The sequence below is a fragment of the Macrotis lagotis genome, chromosome X (assembly GCF_037893015.1).
Source record: "Macrotis lagotis isolate mMagLag1 chromosome X, bilby.v1.9.chrom.fasta, whole genome shotgun sequence".
Classification (NCBI taxonomy): domain Eukaryota; kingdom Metazoa; phylum Chordata; class Mammalia; order Peramelemorphia; family Peramelidae; genus Macrotis; species Macrotis lagotis.
The window spans coordinates 693,148,135-693,167,475 of NC_133666.1; the positions used below are offsets into that span (position 1 = coordinate 693,148,135).

Here is a 19,341-nt window from a genome sequence, read left to right on the forward strand (position 1 = left end):
ATGACTAGGACACATTTTTAAAATTTTTTTTAAAATTTTATTTTATTTAAGGCAATGGGGTTAAGAGTGACTTACCCAAAGTCACACATAGCTAGGAAATCATTAAGTGTCTGAGGTCATATTTGAACTCAGATCCTCCTGACTCCAGGGCCAATGCTTTATCCACTGCGCCACCTAGCTGCCCCTCCCTGACCAGGATATATTTAGCTTAGAGGACAGAAAGCTTTGTGGCAATATTATCTCTGTTGGGTCACAGAGGCTAGAACTAGGAGCAGTGAGTAGATCTTGCAAAGAAGTGAATTCCGCCTTCATGGCAGGACAAACTTCTTCATAATGAGCATAATGGACTGCCTTGGGAAGTGGGGGGTGCTCCCTCATTGGAGGCCCCCCCAGTCATGTCTAAGATAGTTACTAGTTAGGAAGACTTTCTTGGGAATTCCTTTTCAGGTAGGGCTTTGATTTGCTGAACAGTGTAGTCTTTTCCAAATCTAACTATTATGAGTCTGGAGAATTGATTGGAGGGAAGAAGAGACCTGGAATTGGGAGTGGGTTTTGGGGAGGTGGGAAGGGAATCCATTAGGAGAAGGCTGCAGGAATAAAGGTGTGAGTTGATATAGTCCTGAAGGAGGGGGTAGAAATGTCAAAGTGGAGTTGGTTGTGAGGGATGTTTTGGAGACAGGCTGCTCAGCTCTGTAAAACTGAAGTAAATATGGTAGTCAAGGGAAAGGAAGGATGGTCTTCAGCAATTGAAATGAGGAATTTTAGAGAAAAGATGAGCTTAGGAAGAAATATGAACTTTTTTTGAATATATTGACTTTGAAATTCAAATGACTCCTTTAGCTGGAGATGTCCTTTTTTTTTTATTTTACGATTAATAGCTTTGATTTCTTCTGCAAACTGGCCTTTGCAAATCTTTTTAACCATTTATCAACTGGGTAATGGCTTTTATTTTATAAGTTTGGCTCAGTTCCCTAAATATTTGAGAAATTAAAAAAAGAGAAATGAGGCCTGTATCATAGAAGCTTGCAGTAAATTTTTTCTCCCTTTCTCCCTTTTTTCCCTATTTTTCTTTTAACTTTGGTTGCATTAGTTTTGTTTGTGCAAAATCTTTTTAATTTCATATAGTAAAAGTGATCTATTTTCCTTCTATAGTCCCCTGTATCTCTGGTTTGGTTATAAACTCTTCCCTCATCCATAGATTTGACAGGTACATTTTTTTCTATGCTTCTCTTATTTTCATATGATAACATTCTTTATATCTAAAATTATATATCCATTTTGACCTTATCATGGTATATGGTGTAATATGTTGGTCTTTACCCAGTTACTGCTAGACTATCTTCTAGTTTTCATAGATAGCAAATTCTTGTCTCTAAAAACTTAGGTCTTTGGCTTTATTCAGTTCTAGATTACTATGGTCATTTACTACTGGGTATTGAATATCTAATATATTCCATTGATCCTGTATTCTCTTTCTTAGCCTGCACTGGATTGTTTTTACATTCTTCACTTTATAGTTTGAAATCTGGAACTGCTGGGCCACCTTCTTTCATCTTTTTTTTTTTCTGTTGTCTCTAACATGTGAACAATTACATACATACTGCAACTTAAAATATATCTTAGAGAGGAAGGTGCTCATTGTGGGGTCCAGGAGAGACCTCCTGTATAACATGGAATTTAAACTCAGACTTGAAGGTGATCAGAGAAATCAGGAGACTGAGATGAGGAAGGAGAGCATTCCAGGCATGGGGGTTGGTTGATTGTGGTTCTTGTCCTTTGTTATGGAAGAAGCCTAAATGACATCTCTATATTAGAGACAAGTTACAGTGTTCAGCTGTGACTGCTTTGACTAATACAAGTTAAAAATACTCTACCACAGGTTGGACACAAATAGTTTGTGTGAACGCTTGAGGTAGTTACATAAAACTTATGCAATTCATGTTTCCTTTGTTGTGCTTCGGATTCTACCTTGCTCATGGGGGGACAGCCAGGGCAGAGGTTTGGCAATGGAAGATGGAATACCATGAATGAAAGGTCAGAATGGCTAGATTGTACTCTTTTTGGGGGTGATTAAATACAGTAGACTGGAAAGTTAGAAAGCAGCCAGGTTATAAATGGATGAGAAAGCCATGTTGTTGTTTGTCCTTCATTTTTGAAGAGCACCAGTGATATCAGAATGGTAAAGTCTTGACTTTCAAGTCAAGATTTCAGGGAGGGAGGACTATTAGCCTCATGCTCTCCAGAGTCATTTGGGTCCAGTGACCAGATTTGGATCAGGCCTACCTGAAGATGGTCCTAGATACCCTTAGATATTAGACACTGACATACCAGGAAAATGATACAGTTTATATCCTCAAGGAGGTGATGATCTAAGGGGGAAGTAAGGAAAGAAGCGTTTATTATGTGCCTCAGAAGAAGATAACAAAGTAAAAGCTCCTCTATCCAAAGCCTCCCGGAAAAAATTGGGACCGGGCCATAGTTTGATGTCAGGACCTACAGCTAGGGCAGCCTTCCCCCATCCTTGGCTTCTCTCAAAAGGGACTTTAAAAACCAAGTCAGAGAGGTAGAAGAAAAATGGGGAAGAGAGATGAGATGCAAGAAAATTATACATTGTTAGTTTGTTGAAGGTAGGGAGAATCTTGTTTTTGTCTTTGTTATCTCTGGCATATAGTAGGCACATAAGAGTTGCTCGGTGAGTGGGTGTAGGTGAAGTCTTCCCTGATCTGCTCAGTGCTCAGCATCATCCTAGTCATATTTATCTCCTGGCTCAGCTGTGTGGGTTCCGTGTTGTTCACAAATATCTTTCCGTGTTTATCTGAATTCCTCCTATTTATAATTTCTCTCCAAGAATATTCTCTCACACTCAGACAACCCCCTTATTTCCATTTTTGGAAGATTTCTAAACTAACCACAAAAATTCCCCTTCTACCTTCCCCTGTTGTTCCTTATTTACAAAAACTTTTGAAATTTGTTTTTGATATTTATAAATTTGGCTGTGAGAGCCATGAAACATTTGAGAGCCCAGCAGATCATTCCCAATTATTATGGTCTCTGACTTGGCTTCCTTCTTTCAGAAACGATCAGTGTGGATCAGACAGTGACTCAAGTGTTCCGACTGAGACCTTATCAGGATGTCTATGTGAATGTTGTGGACCCGAAGGTACGTATTGGTTTGGATTTGAACTGTTTGTGGGAGTTTTGGGCCTGTCTTACTTCCCTGAGAACCAACATTAATATCCCAGCCCTGAGAAGGGCTAAAGGAGGCTGAGCAGGTGTGGCTGTGCCCCAGGCAGGGGTTGGAGGCCCAGCAAGCTTCTTTCCAAGAAGGCTTGGTGAAGTAGGCCCTACAAGGGTTTGGATTATGGAGGAGGCAGCAGAGAAGGTGTCAGTGCCAGGACAGGCTGGGACTCCCCACCCTTGAGGTTCAGCATCTCCTACCACTTCATGTGCATCACATACAGTCTCATTCTTTTCTGAACATTTTCCTACTATGCCCCATTCTGCTTTAAATGCATAAATAGAGCTGGGAATCCAGAATTGCCTAACTGTGGGCTGGAGCAGAGCCTCGGTGCTGACCCCAGATTGCAGTGATGCACTGGCCTCTGGAGCCCAACTTTTTAGAGCAGAGGCCTTTGCCCTCAGGGTCCTTTCTTCTATATCTCAGTCGGTCAGCTATTTGGGAGGATGCCCAAGGAAGGGGCACACACTGCCTTGCAGGGACCCGTTTCATCTTTGGACAGCTTTATGAGGAGGTTGTTCTCATGTCAAGCCAAGACCTGCCTCCGCAGACTCCTCTCCTGACTGGGCTCTGCCCTCTGGGGCTAAACAGTCCCAGGCCTCCCTTGATTTTTCTCTCCCACGACAGCCCTTCAGACACTTGAAGGCTCCTGTCTTCTTTCCCTACCTCCCCTCTCTCTACTTGTTTCTCGGTTGCCTCATGGGGTGTGGCTTCAAGGCCCTCTTCATCCTTCCTGCTCTTCTCTTCCCTCTCTGGTGTAACCATGTCTGTGCTAAACATGATGTCAGGACTGAACAGTGTGCAAGTACAGGCCAGTCATGGGCAGAGACTGAAACTCTTGGTTCTTTTCTCCCCAAAATCGTGCCTCACGTGCTGTAGTCCGCAAGAGCCCTGGGGTTGAGGTCAGGAAGATCTGAGTTCAAATCCTGCCTCAGACACTCAATAGATATTGACCCTGGGCAAGGCACTTATTCTTGTTTGCTTCAGTTTCCTCATTTATGAGATGAACTGGAGAGGGAAATGGCAAACCATTTTGCCAAGAAAATCCCAAATGGGGTCATGGAGAGTTGAACATGACTGAAATGACTGAACAATAGCTAATCAACTGTCTGCTTCTTCTTGAGCTTGTGATTCTCTAAAACCTGAATTTTTTCCCAGACAAACTACTGTCTGACCACACCTTCTTCTTCCCTTCTCTCTGTTTTTTGTGGTTTGCTTTTTAAATACAAGTGTAAGACTTGAAAGTTATTGTCATTGGTTTCATCTATTAAGTTTGGCCTAAAGTTCTCATTTGTTGTATCCTGACTCACCTCCAGTGTATTTGCTGTATTTCATACCCTTGTGTCATCTGCACATTTGATAAGGTTGCCATTGACCCCCTTATCTAAGTCATTGATAGAAAAGTTAACTAGCCAGATCAAGGACAGCTCCCTGGAGCTCTAGCCCTCTGTGACTGGAGGCTTCCTGCCCAGTTTACAGGTTGTGCTAAGACTAGCTTTTGGGTCAAGCTTTTCAGCCAGTGCAAAATCCAGTCCAGTGCATGGTCTCCACATGACTCCCCTTCAGCTACTTTGTCCAAAGCTTTGTCCCTGGTTTCTGATGTGGTCAGACAAGCTGGTTGTGGTGACCTGTTCTCATGCAAAGAAATGGCCTCTTGTTTTTCTGGTGTCACCTACAACCCCCCCCCACTTTTTTTTAATTTATTGTAAGACAGTGGGGTTAAGTGACTTGTCCAAGGTCACACAGCTAGGTAATTATTGTGTCTGAGGCTGGATTTGAACTCAGGTTCTTCTGACTCTAGGGCCAGTGCTCTATTCATTGTGCCACCTAGCTGCCCCTGCCTACCACTTCTTAAGGAAGAGCTCCTAAGCCTGGGCCATAGTTTGATGTCAGGACCTACAGCTGGGGCAGCTTCCCCCCATCCTTGGCTTCTCTCTGGGCTCGCCAAGATCTCGGAGCATGACTTTTGTTCTGATTTCCCAACTTGTCTTGGATTTCAGCAGCACAGTGGTCATTTTTCTTCTGATTTGTTTGGTAAATTTTATTTTTCATTTTGAACTTAGGAAGTAGCAACAAATGCAGTTATTTCAGTATGCAAAGAAGCAGAAAGCACAAGTGGATTCCATTATTACCAAGATTGACCAGCCCTCCCTCCCCCACGTGGCTGCTCTATTTGAATTCTCACTGTTTGAAGTTATAATTATGTAAAGCAATCTTGTAAAATGGCTGCAGCCCAACGGAAACACACTGTGGGAATTCCAATAATGCCATGACCGCTTCAGGGGGAGGCGTCTTAGCCCCTTCAGGACCCAGCTTCTGTTCCTGTGTGCACTGGTGTTTTTAACAATACCTATTGAATTTAGCAAGGTGGTTATTTAAACTACTCTCTCTGTTTGTGTCCCTCCTTGTGTCTCTTTTGTGTTTTCTCCCATCCTATTTGTCATTTTTCTTCTGTTCTCTTCATTTTCAAGATTATTCTCTTTGGCAGAGTGAGCCAGATGCCATGTATGCATTGTGTGGTTTGACCTTCCCTCAGTGAGGAGAATCAGCAGCATTTGACCTTGCCCCATGCTACACTTCTCCATTCCCCTTTTTCTCCTTTTGTGCCCAGCATCAACTACCAACCCTTTGTGGTTACCCTGAGCAATCTGTGCCAGCCTCTGTCCAGTCTGAGGAAGAGCACTATGGGAGAGCATCCTCTGTTCTTGGCCATCCATGCCAGCCTCTCTCCAGCTTGCTATCTTCTCCGTTGCTGTCTCTGTCTTCCGGTTTCATCATATTTCCATTCTTTCTAGAATGGTGGCCTTGACTCCATTCCCACATGTACCTTTGGGTTCACCCCTTCCTTTTCCCTCTTGTTGTGCAGTTGACCTTTCACCCAAGGCAGCACTGAAATGAAAGGTGGCAAGGAGAGTGACTTCTTGGGAGGATTCTGGACTACTTTGCTCTTGGTTGCCTTAATTCCCTTGGACTTGAATATTTCTCTCCTTTTAGCAACTCCACAGGAACCTGGTCTGAGCCACCCTTTGTCCCCTGTTCCTTCTGTGGTTTCTCAAAGCCTGTAGGAGATGGGAGGGCCCTGGAGGCCAGGGACTGTTTGACCTCAGTAGTCAACCATTAAGTGTGGCGCTTTGCATGTGGAATGTGTTTCATAAAAGTTTGAATGAATGAGTGAATGAATGGAGAAGTTCTTTGGATTGGGGAAAACATATTTTGTGAGTCCAGAGTTGGGGGGCTGAGAATCAGAATGGGAGTAAGACTGAAGCATCTCTCTTTTTTTTTTCAGGAGGTGACTCTTGACCTAGTGGAGCTCACTTTTAAAGACCAGTACATCGGGCGGGGAGATATGTGGAGGCTGAAAAAAAGCTTGGTAAGATGGGGTGGCGCCAACTCAACACACTTGGTCTTAGAATGTTTTCTTAGTGTTTTTTGTAACATGAGAGTTTCCCAACATCTCCCTCACCTCATCAGTACCAAAATATCCCACCACATATGCAACATTCAGATCTCGTAGCCCTCTATCCCTCTTCAGAGAAGAACCCCTTTTCAACATTTTTTTTTGGGCCAAGATTGATCACTGTAATCAATTGTGAGTTTAGGTGTTTTTATTTTGTCTTGTTTTCTTTTACATTATTGTAACTGTGGAACTTGCGTTTTGTATCAGTTTAACCTTTCCCACATCCATTTTTCTGCTCATAAGACACTAGCCTAACAATAGCCTGTCTCCTGTCCCCTTGGCCTCCAAGCTGTCTTCCCCTTTGATTTCCCCTAGCCCAGGTCTGATCCTTTGCCTCTCCTCCTTAGCAAACTTCTGTTGCCATTAGGGTCAGAACTTTATGTCCCCATTCATGGCAATGCCAGATACTTGCTCTGCTTCTCCAGTTTGTTTTTGGGATTACTCTCCCGTTCCAGTCCTCTCCATGTCTTTACATGACTTTTCTTGGTTTAGGAGAAGAAAACCATTCACGTTAAGGCTTCAACACCATAGTTATTGCTGGGGGGAAAATGTGTATGCATAGTTATTGATCTTTGTCCAATTCTCTGAAGATTCAATGGGCAAATTTATTCTACTGTTTTTGCAAACTTTTTTTAATGGCATTACTAGAATTCAACTTTTTGAAAAGTGTTTCCTGTTTAACAACAAATTCTTTTGTTTTTATTTTTTAAAGATTTTATTTATTTTGAGTTTTACAATTTTTCCCCTAATCTTAATTCCCTTCCCCCACTCCCCACAGAAGTCAGTGTGTTAATCTTTACATTGTTTCCATGGTATACATTGATCCAAATTGAGTGTAATGAGAGAGAAATCATATCCTTAAGGAAGAAACATAAAGTGTAAGAGATAGCAAGATCCGAGAATAAGATAGCAGTTTTTTTTTTTTTTTCCTAAATTAAAGGTAATAGTCCTTGGTCTTTATACAAACTCATAGTTGTTTCTCTGGATACAGATGATATCCTCCATTGCAGAGAGGCCCAAATTGTCACTGGTTGTTGCACTGATGGAAAGAGCAAGTCCATCAAGGTTGATCATTGCCCCCATGTTGCTGTTAGGGTGCACAGTGTTTTTCTGGTTCTGCTCATCTCACTCAGCATCAGTTCATGAAAATCCCTCCAGGCTTCCCTGAATTCCTGTCCCTCCTGGTTTCTAATAGAACAGTAGTGCTCCATGACATACATATACCACAGTTTTCTAAGCCATTCCCCAACTGAAGGACATTTACTTGATTTCCAATTCTTTGCCACCACAAACAGGGCTGCTATGGATATTTTTGTCCAAGGGATATTGTTACCCTTTTTTTTTATCATATAGGCCCAGTAGTGGTATTTCTGGTTCAAAGGGGATGCACATTTTTTTTTTTTTGCAAGACAATGGGGTTAAGTGGCTTGCCCAAGGCCATACAGCTAGGTAATTAAGTGTCTAAGGCCTGATTTGAACTCAGGTACTCCTGACTCCAGGGCCGGTGCTCTATCCACTGTGTCACCTAGCTGCCCCCTAACATTAACTTTTTAAAAACTTTTTGAGTTCCAAATTTTCTCCTTCCCTCTAGTCCTTCCTCCTTACTGAGAAAATCAGTAATATGTTATCACTTATTTATGTAAAGTCATACAGATTCACTACTGAAATTGGTGCATAATTTTCTTTTTCTGTTTCTACTCTTCCTAGTTTAGGTATCAGTATTATAATTGTTTCATAAAAGGAGTTTGGTAGAATTCCTTCTTTACTTATTCCAAATTATTTAATACTGCACTTGGTTGATTTTTAAATGCTTGTTAAAATTCAACTGTAAAGCCATCTGGTCCTGGTGCTTTTCTTTTAGGAAGTTCAGTTTTGGCTTGTTCAACTTCTTTTTCTAAACTAGGTCTATTTAGATATTCTATTTTCTCTTCTGCTAATTGTCTAGATTATATATTTTATATATAGATTTATATTTTTGTGAATATTCTCCATTTCACTTAAATCGTTCAATTTATTAGCATTTAATTAGCATTTATATTAGCATTTAATTGGGCAAAATAAATCCTTATAATTTCTTTAAATTCATCTTCTTTGGTAGTATTTTTCTCCCTTTTCATTTTTAATACTAGTGATTTGGTTTTCTTCCCTCTTTTTAAATCAAATTTACAAATTGTTTACTTTATTTCTTTTTTTTATAAAACCAACTCGTAGTTTTATTTATCAATTCAATGATTACTTTGCTCTCAACTTTATTAATCTCATCTTTAATTTTTAGAGTTTTTTAATTTAGTTTTTAACCATGGATTTTTCATTTGTTTTTTTTCCTAAATTTTAAATTGTATCCTCAATTCATGAGCTCTTCTCTATTTTATTGATTTAAGCATTTAGTGATATAAATTTTCCTCTAATCATGTCTAGATTTTCATGTTAACTCATTGTCATTATCTTTAATGAAATTATTTTCTATTTCTTATTTTTTATTTTTTCATGCATGTAAAGATAGTTTTCAGCATTCAATTTTTTGTAAGATTCTTGAATTCCACATTTTTCTCTCTACCTCCCTTTCCTTCCACCCTTCTCTTGACAGTGAGTAATCTGATATAGTTTATAGATGTATAACTATATTAAACATATTTTCTTATTAGTCATGTTGTGAAAGAAAAATTGGAATAAAAGAAAAAAAAGGCAAAAAAAATAAAACAAATTTTAAAGTAACAATAGTCTGCTTTAGTATGCATTCAGATTCCATAAGTTCTTTTCTCTAGGTTTGGATGCTAGTTTCTATCAAGTCAATTCTAAATTGTCTTTAATTATTGTTCTGCTGAGAAGAGCTGAGTCTATTGTGATTTGTTCTTTAATCCACTCATTCTTTAAGGTTAGGTTGTTTAAATGCCAAAGAGTTTTTAACCTGTTTCCTTGGTCCCTTATTAAATAAAATTTTTATTACAATATGATCTGAAAAGGATACTTTTAATAGTTCTGTTTTTCTGCTTTTAACTATAAAATTGGTAATATATGCTCCATCTTTGTAAAGGTACCATGAACCTAGATGCTAGGTGCAGCTAGGTTGTACAGTGGATAGAGAGCTGGCCTTGGAGTCAGGAAGATCCAGTTTCGAATCTGACCTCAGACACTTGACATTTACTAGTTGCGTGACCTTGGGCAAGTCACTTAACCCTGATTGTCTCATATCCAGGGCCATCTCCAGTTGTCCTAATTCCTATCTAGCCCCTGGGCCCAGATGACTGAAGAGTAGAAAGTGAGGTTAATGACTTGGCACAGCACCCTCTCACTTAAATCCACATGCTTGTCATGACATCACTTCCTTGATGCCTAGGTCTTCTTTGAGAATGAAGGACAAACATCATCACCATGAACTGCTGAGTATATTTCTTTCTATTTCCATTCAGTTCTTTCCAGATATCTATCATATCTAGTTTATTTAAAATTCTGTTCACTTCCTTAAATTCTTTTTTTTTTTTATTTTTTGGTTAGATTTACTTAGTTCTGAGAGGGGAAAATTAAAATCTACTATTATAGGACTGCTTTCTATCTCCACCTGTAATTCATTTTACTGTTATTTATTTGTTTATTTTTTATTTTTTTTTCAAGGTAATGTAGGAGGAATTAAGTGATTTGCCCAAGGCAGCTAGGTAATTATTAAGTGTCTGAGGTCAAATTTGAACTCAGGTCAGGGCTGGTCCTCTATCCACAGTGCCATCTAGCTACCCCTTCTTAAAATTTTAGATGCTACAGTATTTGGTTCATGTCAGTTCAGTAATGAATGATACTGCTGCTTCATTGTCTGTGTTACCTTTTATCAAGATATAGTTTACCCTTTTTATCTCTTTTAATAAAATCTGTTTTAGTTATAACTTTGTCTGAGATAATAATTGCTGAAGCATAATAAACTTTGTATCAGCTGAAGCATAACAAATTTTACTCCCATCCTCCATTTTAACTATGTGTACATCACTTGTTTCATTTTTTAATATTTTTATTTAATTGTGCAAAATGCAAATCAATTGTTACATAACTTTTAAAAATCTAATATTTTACTTTTCCCTAATTACATATGAAAACATTTTTCAACATTCATTTTTGTTGTTGTTTTTTTTTTGTTTTGTTTTTGCAAGGCAACAAGTTTAAATGACCTACCCAAGGTCACATCGCTAGGTAATTTTTAAATGTCTGAGCCCTGATTTGAATTCAGGCCCTCCTGACTGGGGTTGGTACTCTATCTACTGTACTACCTAGCTGCCCCTTAGCATTCTTTTTTTTTTTTTTTTTAGGTTTTTTTGCAAGGCAAATGGGGTTAAGTGGCTTGCCTAAGGCCACACAGCTAGGTAATTATTAAGTTTCTGAGACTGGATTTGAACCCAGGTACTCCTGACTCCAAGGCTGGTGCTTTATCCACTACGCCACCTAGCCGCCCCAACATTCATTTTTAAAATTGAGTTTCAAGCTCTCTCCTTCCCTCCTCACCCTCTTCATTGAGAAGGCAAGCAATTTGATATTGGCCATACATGTGTAATCATCCAAAATGTATTTTTCTATTAGTCATTTTGTAAAAGAAAGCATGGACCAAAATAAAAACTCAAAAAAATTAAAAAAATATACTTCAATCTATATTCAGATTCCATCAATTCTTTCTTGGGAAATGGATAGCATGTTTCATGATAAGTCCTTCAGAGTTGTCTTGAATCATTGGTTGGACTAGCTAAATCATTCACATTTGATCATTATACAATATTGCTGTAACTGTGTCCACTGTTCTCCTGGTTCTTCTCATTTCACTTTGCATTAGTTCATGGAAGTCTCTCCAGGTTTTTCTGAGAATATTTAGACCATCATTTCTTATATCACAATAGTGTTCCTCACAATCATATATCACAATTGATTAGTCATTCTCTTATTGATGGCATTTCCTCTTCCAATTCTTGCCCCCCAGAAAAGAGCACCTCTGAATGTTTGGGCATTGTTTCAAATTGCTCTACATAATGGTTGAATCATTGTCTCAGTTTTTGCACCTCCCCTCCAACATTTATCATTCTCCTTTTCTGTCTCATTAGCCAGCCTAATAGGTGTGAGGTAGTGCCTCAATATTGTTTTAATTTGCATTTCTCCAATCAGTAATTTAGAACATTTTTATTGTGGCTTTAGGTAGCTTTAATTACTTCTGAAAACTGACTATTCATTTTCCATCAGCTGATCATTTTTCATGATTTATCAATTAAGGAATGACTTTTATTTTTATAAATTTGATCCATTTCTTTATATATTTGAAAGAGACCTTTATCAGAGAAATTCGCTTCAAAATTTTTTTCACAGTTAGATTGCTTTACTGTAATTACATCTATCCTACTCCCCCCCATTTATTCTTTTGTCTCTCTCTCTCTTCTTTCACCCCATCCTCAAAAATGTTTTGCTTCTGACTACCCCATCCTCCAATCAACCCTCTTTTCTATGAGTACCTCCCCTGCAGCCCCCTTCTCATATCCCTTTCTTCTCCTAAGACAGATTTCTATACTCAGTTGAATATGTATATTGTTCCCTATTTGAACCAATTCCAATGAGAGTAAAGTTCAAACACTCCCCGACCCCTCTACCATCTTCCCTTTACTGAAATAACTCTTGCTTCTTTTATATGAGATAATTTACCTCATTCTTCTCCTTTTCCCTTTCTCCCCTTTCTTTTGTTTTTCACCCCCTTTATTTTATTGTCTCATCATATTCAATTCAAACTTGTACCGTCTGTCCATATATATTTCTTCTATCTGCCCTAATAATGAGGAAACTCTTATTAATGACAAGTATTATCTTCCCATGAGCGCTGGTTTTTTCATCAGGAATCTTTGAAAGTCCTCTATTTCATTAGATGACCATTTTTTTTCTCCTGAAGATTATACTCAGTTTTTCTGGGTAGGTAATTCTTGGTTGTAATCCTGGCTCCTTTGCCCTCTGGAACATCATATTCCAAGTCCTATCTAATGTAGAAGCTGCTAAATCTTGTGTTATCTTGATTGTTTTCTTCACAATACTTGAATTGCTTCTTTCTGGCCACTTGCAATATTTTCTCCTTAACCTGATAGTTCTGGAATTTACCTATAACATTTCTTCAAGTTTTCATTTTGCAGGGGCGGCTAGGTGGTGCAGTAGATAGAGCACCTGCCTTGGTGTCAGGAGTACTTGGGTTCAAATCTGGCCTCAGACACTTAATAATTATCTAGCTGTGTGGCCTTGGGCAAGCCACTTAACCCCATTTACCTTGCAAAACCTAAAAAAAAAAAAGAATTAAAAAAAAGTTTTCATTTTGGAATCTTTCAGGAGGTGATTGGTGGTTTTGCCCCTTTTAAATGAGTTTCTGTTGGCCCTCTGGATCTAGCTTTGGCAGCAGTTATGGAGGAGGGCTAGGATGGGTCGCCCTCTGCTTGGTCACTCTTCCCTTCACACAGGTTCTCCAGCACAAGTGTGAGCATGTCCTGACCTCCAAGATACCAAATAAGAACCCCTTTGTCTCTCAGAGCCCTTCCATCTACCTTCACCCCACCTTTCCAAGCTGATAACGTTCTGCTCTCCTTTTCACTTGGAAATGAAGGAATCTACTGTCAATGAAGTGGCTTCTGTGGCTGCCTTGGGGTCTCCCTGTTGGCATCGAGGACTTAGTTGCTTGTTTTTAGGGACACTGGGGAAAGTCCATTTCAGATCTATAAAAGTCTAAATTGAATTGTCTCTTACGACTCCCTAAATTATCTTATTCTACACATGTCCAGGATTTTATATTCAGAATTGTTTTCACGTATGTTACTTCTTGAACCCCTCACAAAGTACCAGAATCGAAAGCTCTTTGAGGGCAGAAACTGTTTCATTTTTGCCTGTGCATCTGTAATATCGTATCACTGTGTGGATTAAAAAAAATGCATGTTGTTTGGTTGGTTGGTTATAAATCAGAAAAGGAAAGTACTTAAAGATTTTGATATCTTTTGTTTCTATTTTAATTTCCCAACATATGCCTTCTCTCCTCATCTCAGAGGAAGTAACACCATATATTCTCTGAAGAACCACAGGCTTTTTTTACATTATCATGTTAGTAATTTTATTGTTATTTTTTGTTTTTTGCAAGGCAATGGGGTTAAGTAATTTGCCTAAGATCACACAGCTGTGTTAGTATTAAGTGCCTGAGGCCACATTTGAACTCAGATCCTCCTCACTCCTGATTCCTTGTGTTCTATCCATTGTACCACCAAGCCATCCCCATGTATTCTCTCTATTAATTTGTTGTTACCTCTTATAACAATTTGCCAAAAAATAGAAGCAACCTTCTAATTAGCCTCCTTGCCTCTAGTCTCTCCCTTCCCCAAAGCATCTTCTTCTCCACTGCCTCAATAGTATCCCTAAAGCACCAGATCGACAAAATGTGTGTGTGTGTTTCCTTGTCACAAGCTCTGCCATGCTAGTGCTTGTCCTCCCTTTGGGGTTGCCACTCTGGACTGCACCCCAGCTCTGAGGGATGGACAAAGCAACAGAGCCCTGCTATTTTTTTTCCTAGTTTTATCATATCTTGGTGTCTTATAATGTCATTCAATTCCACATTCACAATTCCAGTTTTCAACAATTTATTTTCTTCTTTACGGTTATGTATCTCTTTCTAATCAGTTATCTTTCTTTTCACAAATTTCTTGGATTACTTTTAGTTTATTTTCTAATTTTCCCTGTTCTCTCTGACTTTGGAATTCCTTTTCAAGTTCTTCTCATCTTTCTTTTTGGACTCGTCTCTCATTCATTTGATGTTAACTCTTTTTAACCTTACTGTCTTCCTCTGGATTTGAATCCAGATCTTTAACACTAAAGTAGCTCTCTATGGTTGGGTAAAACATTACATATTCTGATCAACTGGAATTCCTACCGGGAACGCAAAAATGGTTTAACATAAATAAAAACTATTAATATAATAGATTACTTTAATATAGAAGAAAAAATACCACTCATTTCTATCAAAAATACTTGAAAGTATTGGTATAAGTGGTATAAATTGATAAAAAAAATTTATCTAAAACCATCAGCAAGAATTATTCGTAATGGGGATAAACTTGAGACTTTTCCAGTAAGATCAGGTGTGGAAGAATCATGCCCGCTGTCACTAGTATTATTCAGTATTGTATTGGAAATATAGTAGTAGCTATAAGAATACCTATTTTGAGTTTATCTTGGTATGTGGTGTGAAGAACTGTTCTGTGCCTTTTTCTGCCAAATTTTTCCCAGTTTTCCCAGCAATTTTTGTTGAATTCTGAGTTCTTAGACCCAAATCTTTTTTACTCCCAAATCTCTGCATTTGTCAAACACTAGATTACTATGATCATTTCCTACTGTCTTATTATATATCTAATGTATTCCACTATCCATCACTTTGTTTCTTAGCCAGGTCCAGATTGTTTTCATGATCATCACTTTGTAACACAGATACATGTGTGTGTGTGTTTGTGTGTGTGTGTGTGTGTGTGGCTCTGCAGTCACTTCTCTCCCCTGACTCTCCCTTTCCTGGCATCCTGACTTAGACTGGCCTGTCCACTAGACTGCTGGCCAGTCCAGAGGCCTTGCTCCTTCTGCAGCCTCAGTCTTCTGAGTCTCCCTGTCTTCTCTCCTCTCCTGCCCCATCCAGGTCAGCACCTGTGCCTACATCACTCAGAAGGTAGAACTGGCAGGGATCCGGTGAGTCTTGCCCTCTCTGTGCCTGTTTGTGACTAACTGTGGAGAGCATTAGCAACAGGGCTTCCTATGAAATGTCAGATTTTATTTCCCTTGAGGGGAAGCAGTTGTGGTAAAAAAAAAAAACACAGCAGCAACAGTAGCACTGAATGTCAGATGTCTGGACATTAGAGAAGTAGCACCTGCCATGAAAAGAATGATGGATGTGGTGTCTGAGGGCCTGGGTTCGATTTTCACCTCTGCCATGTAAATGGCTTGGACCATGGGCAGTGGGTGAGTCATTTCACCTTGATGGCCTATTTCCTCCTCTGTAATATGGTGCTGATGATCACATTTACTTCCTAGAGTGGTGATAAATAGCCCCTGAGTTGAGTTGTGATAAATAATCCCATGATTTAGAGTATTTGACCCATCTTAAAGCTCAATACCCATCTGGTTTTGCCAGACCCTGCCTGCCTCCTGCCAACGTTTCCCTCCCACTGCCCTTCTGGACAGCTCTCATTTGGGGGATTTGGGGTCCAATATTAAACCTAGATCTTGCTCTGTTTTCCTTCTACCCACTCTGCCCCTTGCAGGTAAGATTCCTTTGAAATACCGTTTGTGGTCTCTTGCTTACAGGGCCCAGGCTGGTGAGCTGTGGGTGAAGAGTGAGAAAGTCATGTGTGGGTACATCAGTGAAGATACACGGGTAAGAGCCCTTCCAGAATCCCCTGCAACATTCTCCTGTGGCTCCCATCCACTCTGCACTCATCCTGAGTGGATCCCTCCCAAAAAAGTGGGGCTCCTGTGCCAGGTAGACAAACCACGCGACTGTGCTGATGTCTGTGCATCTGCCTGTCTTCAGCCTGGTGGTGCTGATCATTTCCTTTTGAGGTTGGTTTTCTTTGGGTAAGGGAAGATAGACTCTGAGAAGATCGATTTGGTAACAACCCCCTGGCTCCTTGGGCCTCAGTGCAATGACAGTGGAGCAAGGGATGGAGATGGGATGGGGGCTTCCAAGTTGTCGAGGGTATGGTCCATGTAGGTCCTGAAGGATCCTCCCTGCCATTTGGAGAGGCAGATTATCAAGTGGTGAAGTTAGAAGCAGCATGAGATTTGGGTAACCTGTTGTTGTGAGGATTAATTGCTGCTCATTCATTTTGTGCAGCATCCCAATGACAGTAATACAAGGAGCCAAGGGGCCCTTTGGCAGCTTTTGGGAAAGGGACCACCACTACTGCTCTTTGGGTTACCAGGTTCTTGTTCTCAACAACCCTCTAGGATGACTGGTGCACGTTTCATGCTTGTTTTACCGAGAAGGAAACCTAGCCAGAGATCAGGGAAATGTTTTGCCCAGATTCCCATAGGACAACCAGGGCCTTGAACTAGGACATCTCACTCCTCCCAGATGTCTTACTTTCCTTCCCTTCCCATCCTGGAGCCTGGAGTAAGGAAAGGCTTCCATGAGGAGATGGGCAGAATTTGGATTGGTGGAAAGTACCATGGAGGTTATTTTGTGAAGGGAGACAGCCTTAGTCCAGAAAACTCCCTCCCAACTCTGAAAACCTATGAATTGTCTAAACCACATTGACCTGGGGGAGGGTGTCATTGAATTCCAGCCTAGGGAGGCCAGTTAACGTTCATGGGGATGATCAGTCCCCAAGGAAAGGAGAGATCCTGGTCATGACATCACCTTATTGAAGCTTAAAAGTGTATAGTCCCTTGTACAATGATGCCCACCTATATCAGGGGGTTTTGTAATAGCCAAGGGTTCACTTGAGAAGAGTTTAAATCAATTCCCTTTTATAGTTTGTAAATTAAAATGAAGGAAAAATCTCTTTGCTCACCTCCATGGGTCCTTCCCCTCTCCTCTGTCAGGGATCTTGGCCTCTGTGCATGGGTCTACACGGCCATGAAGGTAATGTCTCATATCTGGGCATGATGACATGAGAGGTGCTTCTCATCCTTGGCTCCTCCTCTAATGGATATCAGTATCTGCATCCATGTGAAACCAGTGGGGTGGGACAGGACCAACTAAGCTGAAGTGGGAAGAGGGAAGCACTATTCATAAAGCCAATATTGTGATATAGGAACAATTTTTGACCCTAGTCCTTGGTTCTTTTTTGGGGGGGGCTTGCAAGGCAATGGGGTTAAGTGACTTGTGTAAGGTCACACAGCTAGGTAATTATTAAGTGCCTAAAGCTGGATTTGAACTCAGGTTCTCCAGCCTCTAGGACTAGTACTCTATCCACTTCGCCACCTAGCTGCCCTTGACCTTAGTCCTTGGAAAAATGTGACTGTGTCTTTGCTTTTTTTCAGGTGGTATTCCGTTCGACATCAGCTATGGTTTATATATTTATTCAGATGAGCTGTGAAATGTGGGATTTCGATATTTATGGTAATCTTTCTTTTCAATGTGGTTGTTCAGAATTGGGGCACTGAGATTTCACTGCCCATCAGCATCAGTGTTCCTGACTCTGAGTGGGCCCTTCCTCTCTGTAAGGGTAGATGAAAGCCCAGCCCTACTGTCTAATCCTCTGTAACTCTGGTCATATTAGATACTAATTGTAAAGTGGTTGACCTGCTATGTAAATGCTTATTCCCTTCCCTTCCCCCCAATATCCACCTCCCAGTTCTACAAAGAGGATTCACTCAATGATAATAACCTTTATATAATGCTTTACAAATATTATCTCATTGGATCCTCACTTTGACCCTGGGAGATAGGTGGTATTATTAATATTACCCCATTTTACAGATTACAACACAGAGGCAGAGGGAAGTGAAGTGACTTGCCCAGGGTCACATAGCTAGAAAGTGTCTGAAGCTGGATTCAAATTCATATCTTCCCGACCTCAGGCTCAGTGATCTCTCCACTGTGCTATATTGGGGAAGACCAGAGTGAGAGTTGGATATTGTGGCATGTTGGGCAAGTCATTTGTTAAGATGGCCTCAGTTTCCTCATCTGTAGAAGGAGATGACCTCAAGGGCCTTTTCAGCTTTAGCTCTGTAATCCTTTAGCCCTCATTCTTTGGTTGCTTTCTGTCCTGTGCCCATTGTTTCCTCTATCACTTGAGCTCTCAGAATTCTAGAACTTACCTGAGTTAGAAGGATTCTCAGACCATCTACTCCAACTCAAACCAAAACAGGAATTCTCTCTATTCTATATGTTCTGCTTGAAGATATCTATTTAGGGAGAACCCACCCTGTCTAAGGATATTCTACAGTGGAACAGCTATAATTCTCACGATGAGCATGGTTCTTTTGGACATCAGCTTTTGATTGAACTTTTTGCACCTTCCAGCCTATTAGGACCCAAGGACTATTTTTCAGGGCTAAATAGAAGAATTGTATCCCTCTCCCAGGAGACATATCTTCTGAGATTTGAGTATAGCCATCTCATTCTCTACTTCCTCCCCCTTTCCCCTAAGTCTTTTCCTCTCCAAGCTAAACATCTCTAGTTTTTTTAGCCAATCTCTCTGGATCGTGGCCCTAGCTTGAGGCACATCAATGTTCCTTTGCCCTTGTCTGGCTATGTTCCAGTTTATCAGTGTCCTTTCTAGAAAGCAGTGGAAAGAACTGAACACACTTCTCCAGATATTGTTTGATAACTTCAAAAAACAGAGGCACTGTCATCTTCTTATTCCTGGGTGCCATTGCCACCCTCCGTACTCTCCCTGAGATTGTATTAGTCTCCATTGCTGTCATGTCAACATGTCAGTTCATATCAAGCTTGCAGTTCATGAGAGTTCCCAGGACTCTCCTGGACAAACATTGTCCTCTCCCCATACTTGCCTTCACCAATTGTACATGGGAAGCCAACCTTGCTGAACTCATATGTAATATTCGACATTTATCCTTATTCCATTTGATTTTATCTGAATTAGCCCAATGCTTTGACTTTTTTTTGAAGTCAGATTTCAGCCCTAGTCCTCCTTCTGAGCTTTTTGCCATCTGCAGA

General features: G+C 40.2%; 1 protein-coding gene across 10 annotated transcripts in view; it reads left to right on the top strand.

Moving 5' to 3' along the window:
• The window catches only part of DEPDC5 (DEP domain containing 5, GATOR1 subcomplex subunit), a 114,187-nt gene that overhangs the window by 21,234 nt on the left and 73,612 nt on the right, over positions 1–19,341 (top strand). For 9 of the 10 annotated variants that reach the window (XM_074206415.1, XM_074206414.1, XM_074206418.1 and 6 more), the window contains 5 exons: positions 3,075–3,160; positions 6,525–6,608; positions 15,355–15,404; positions 16,020–16,089; positions 17,700–17,778. In XM_074206415.1, the coding sequence (XP_074062516.1) occupies positions 3,075–3,160; positions 6,525–6,608; positions 15,355–15,404; positions 16,020–16,089; positions 17,700–17,778 (369 nt within the window). Of the gene's footprint in view, positions 1–3,074; positions 3,161–6,524; positions 6,609–15,354; positions 15,405–16,019; positions 16,090–17,698; positions 17,779–19,341 lie in introns of those variants that run through there. The other variant, XM_074206423.1, reaches the window with a different exon arrangement.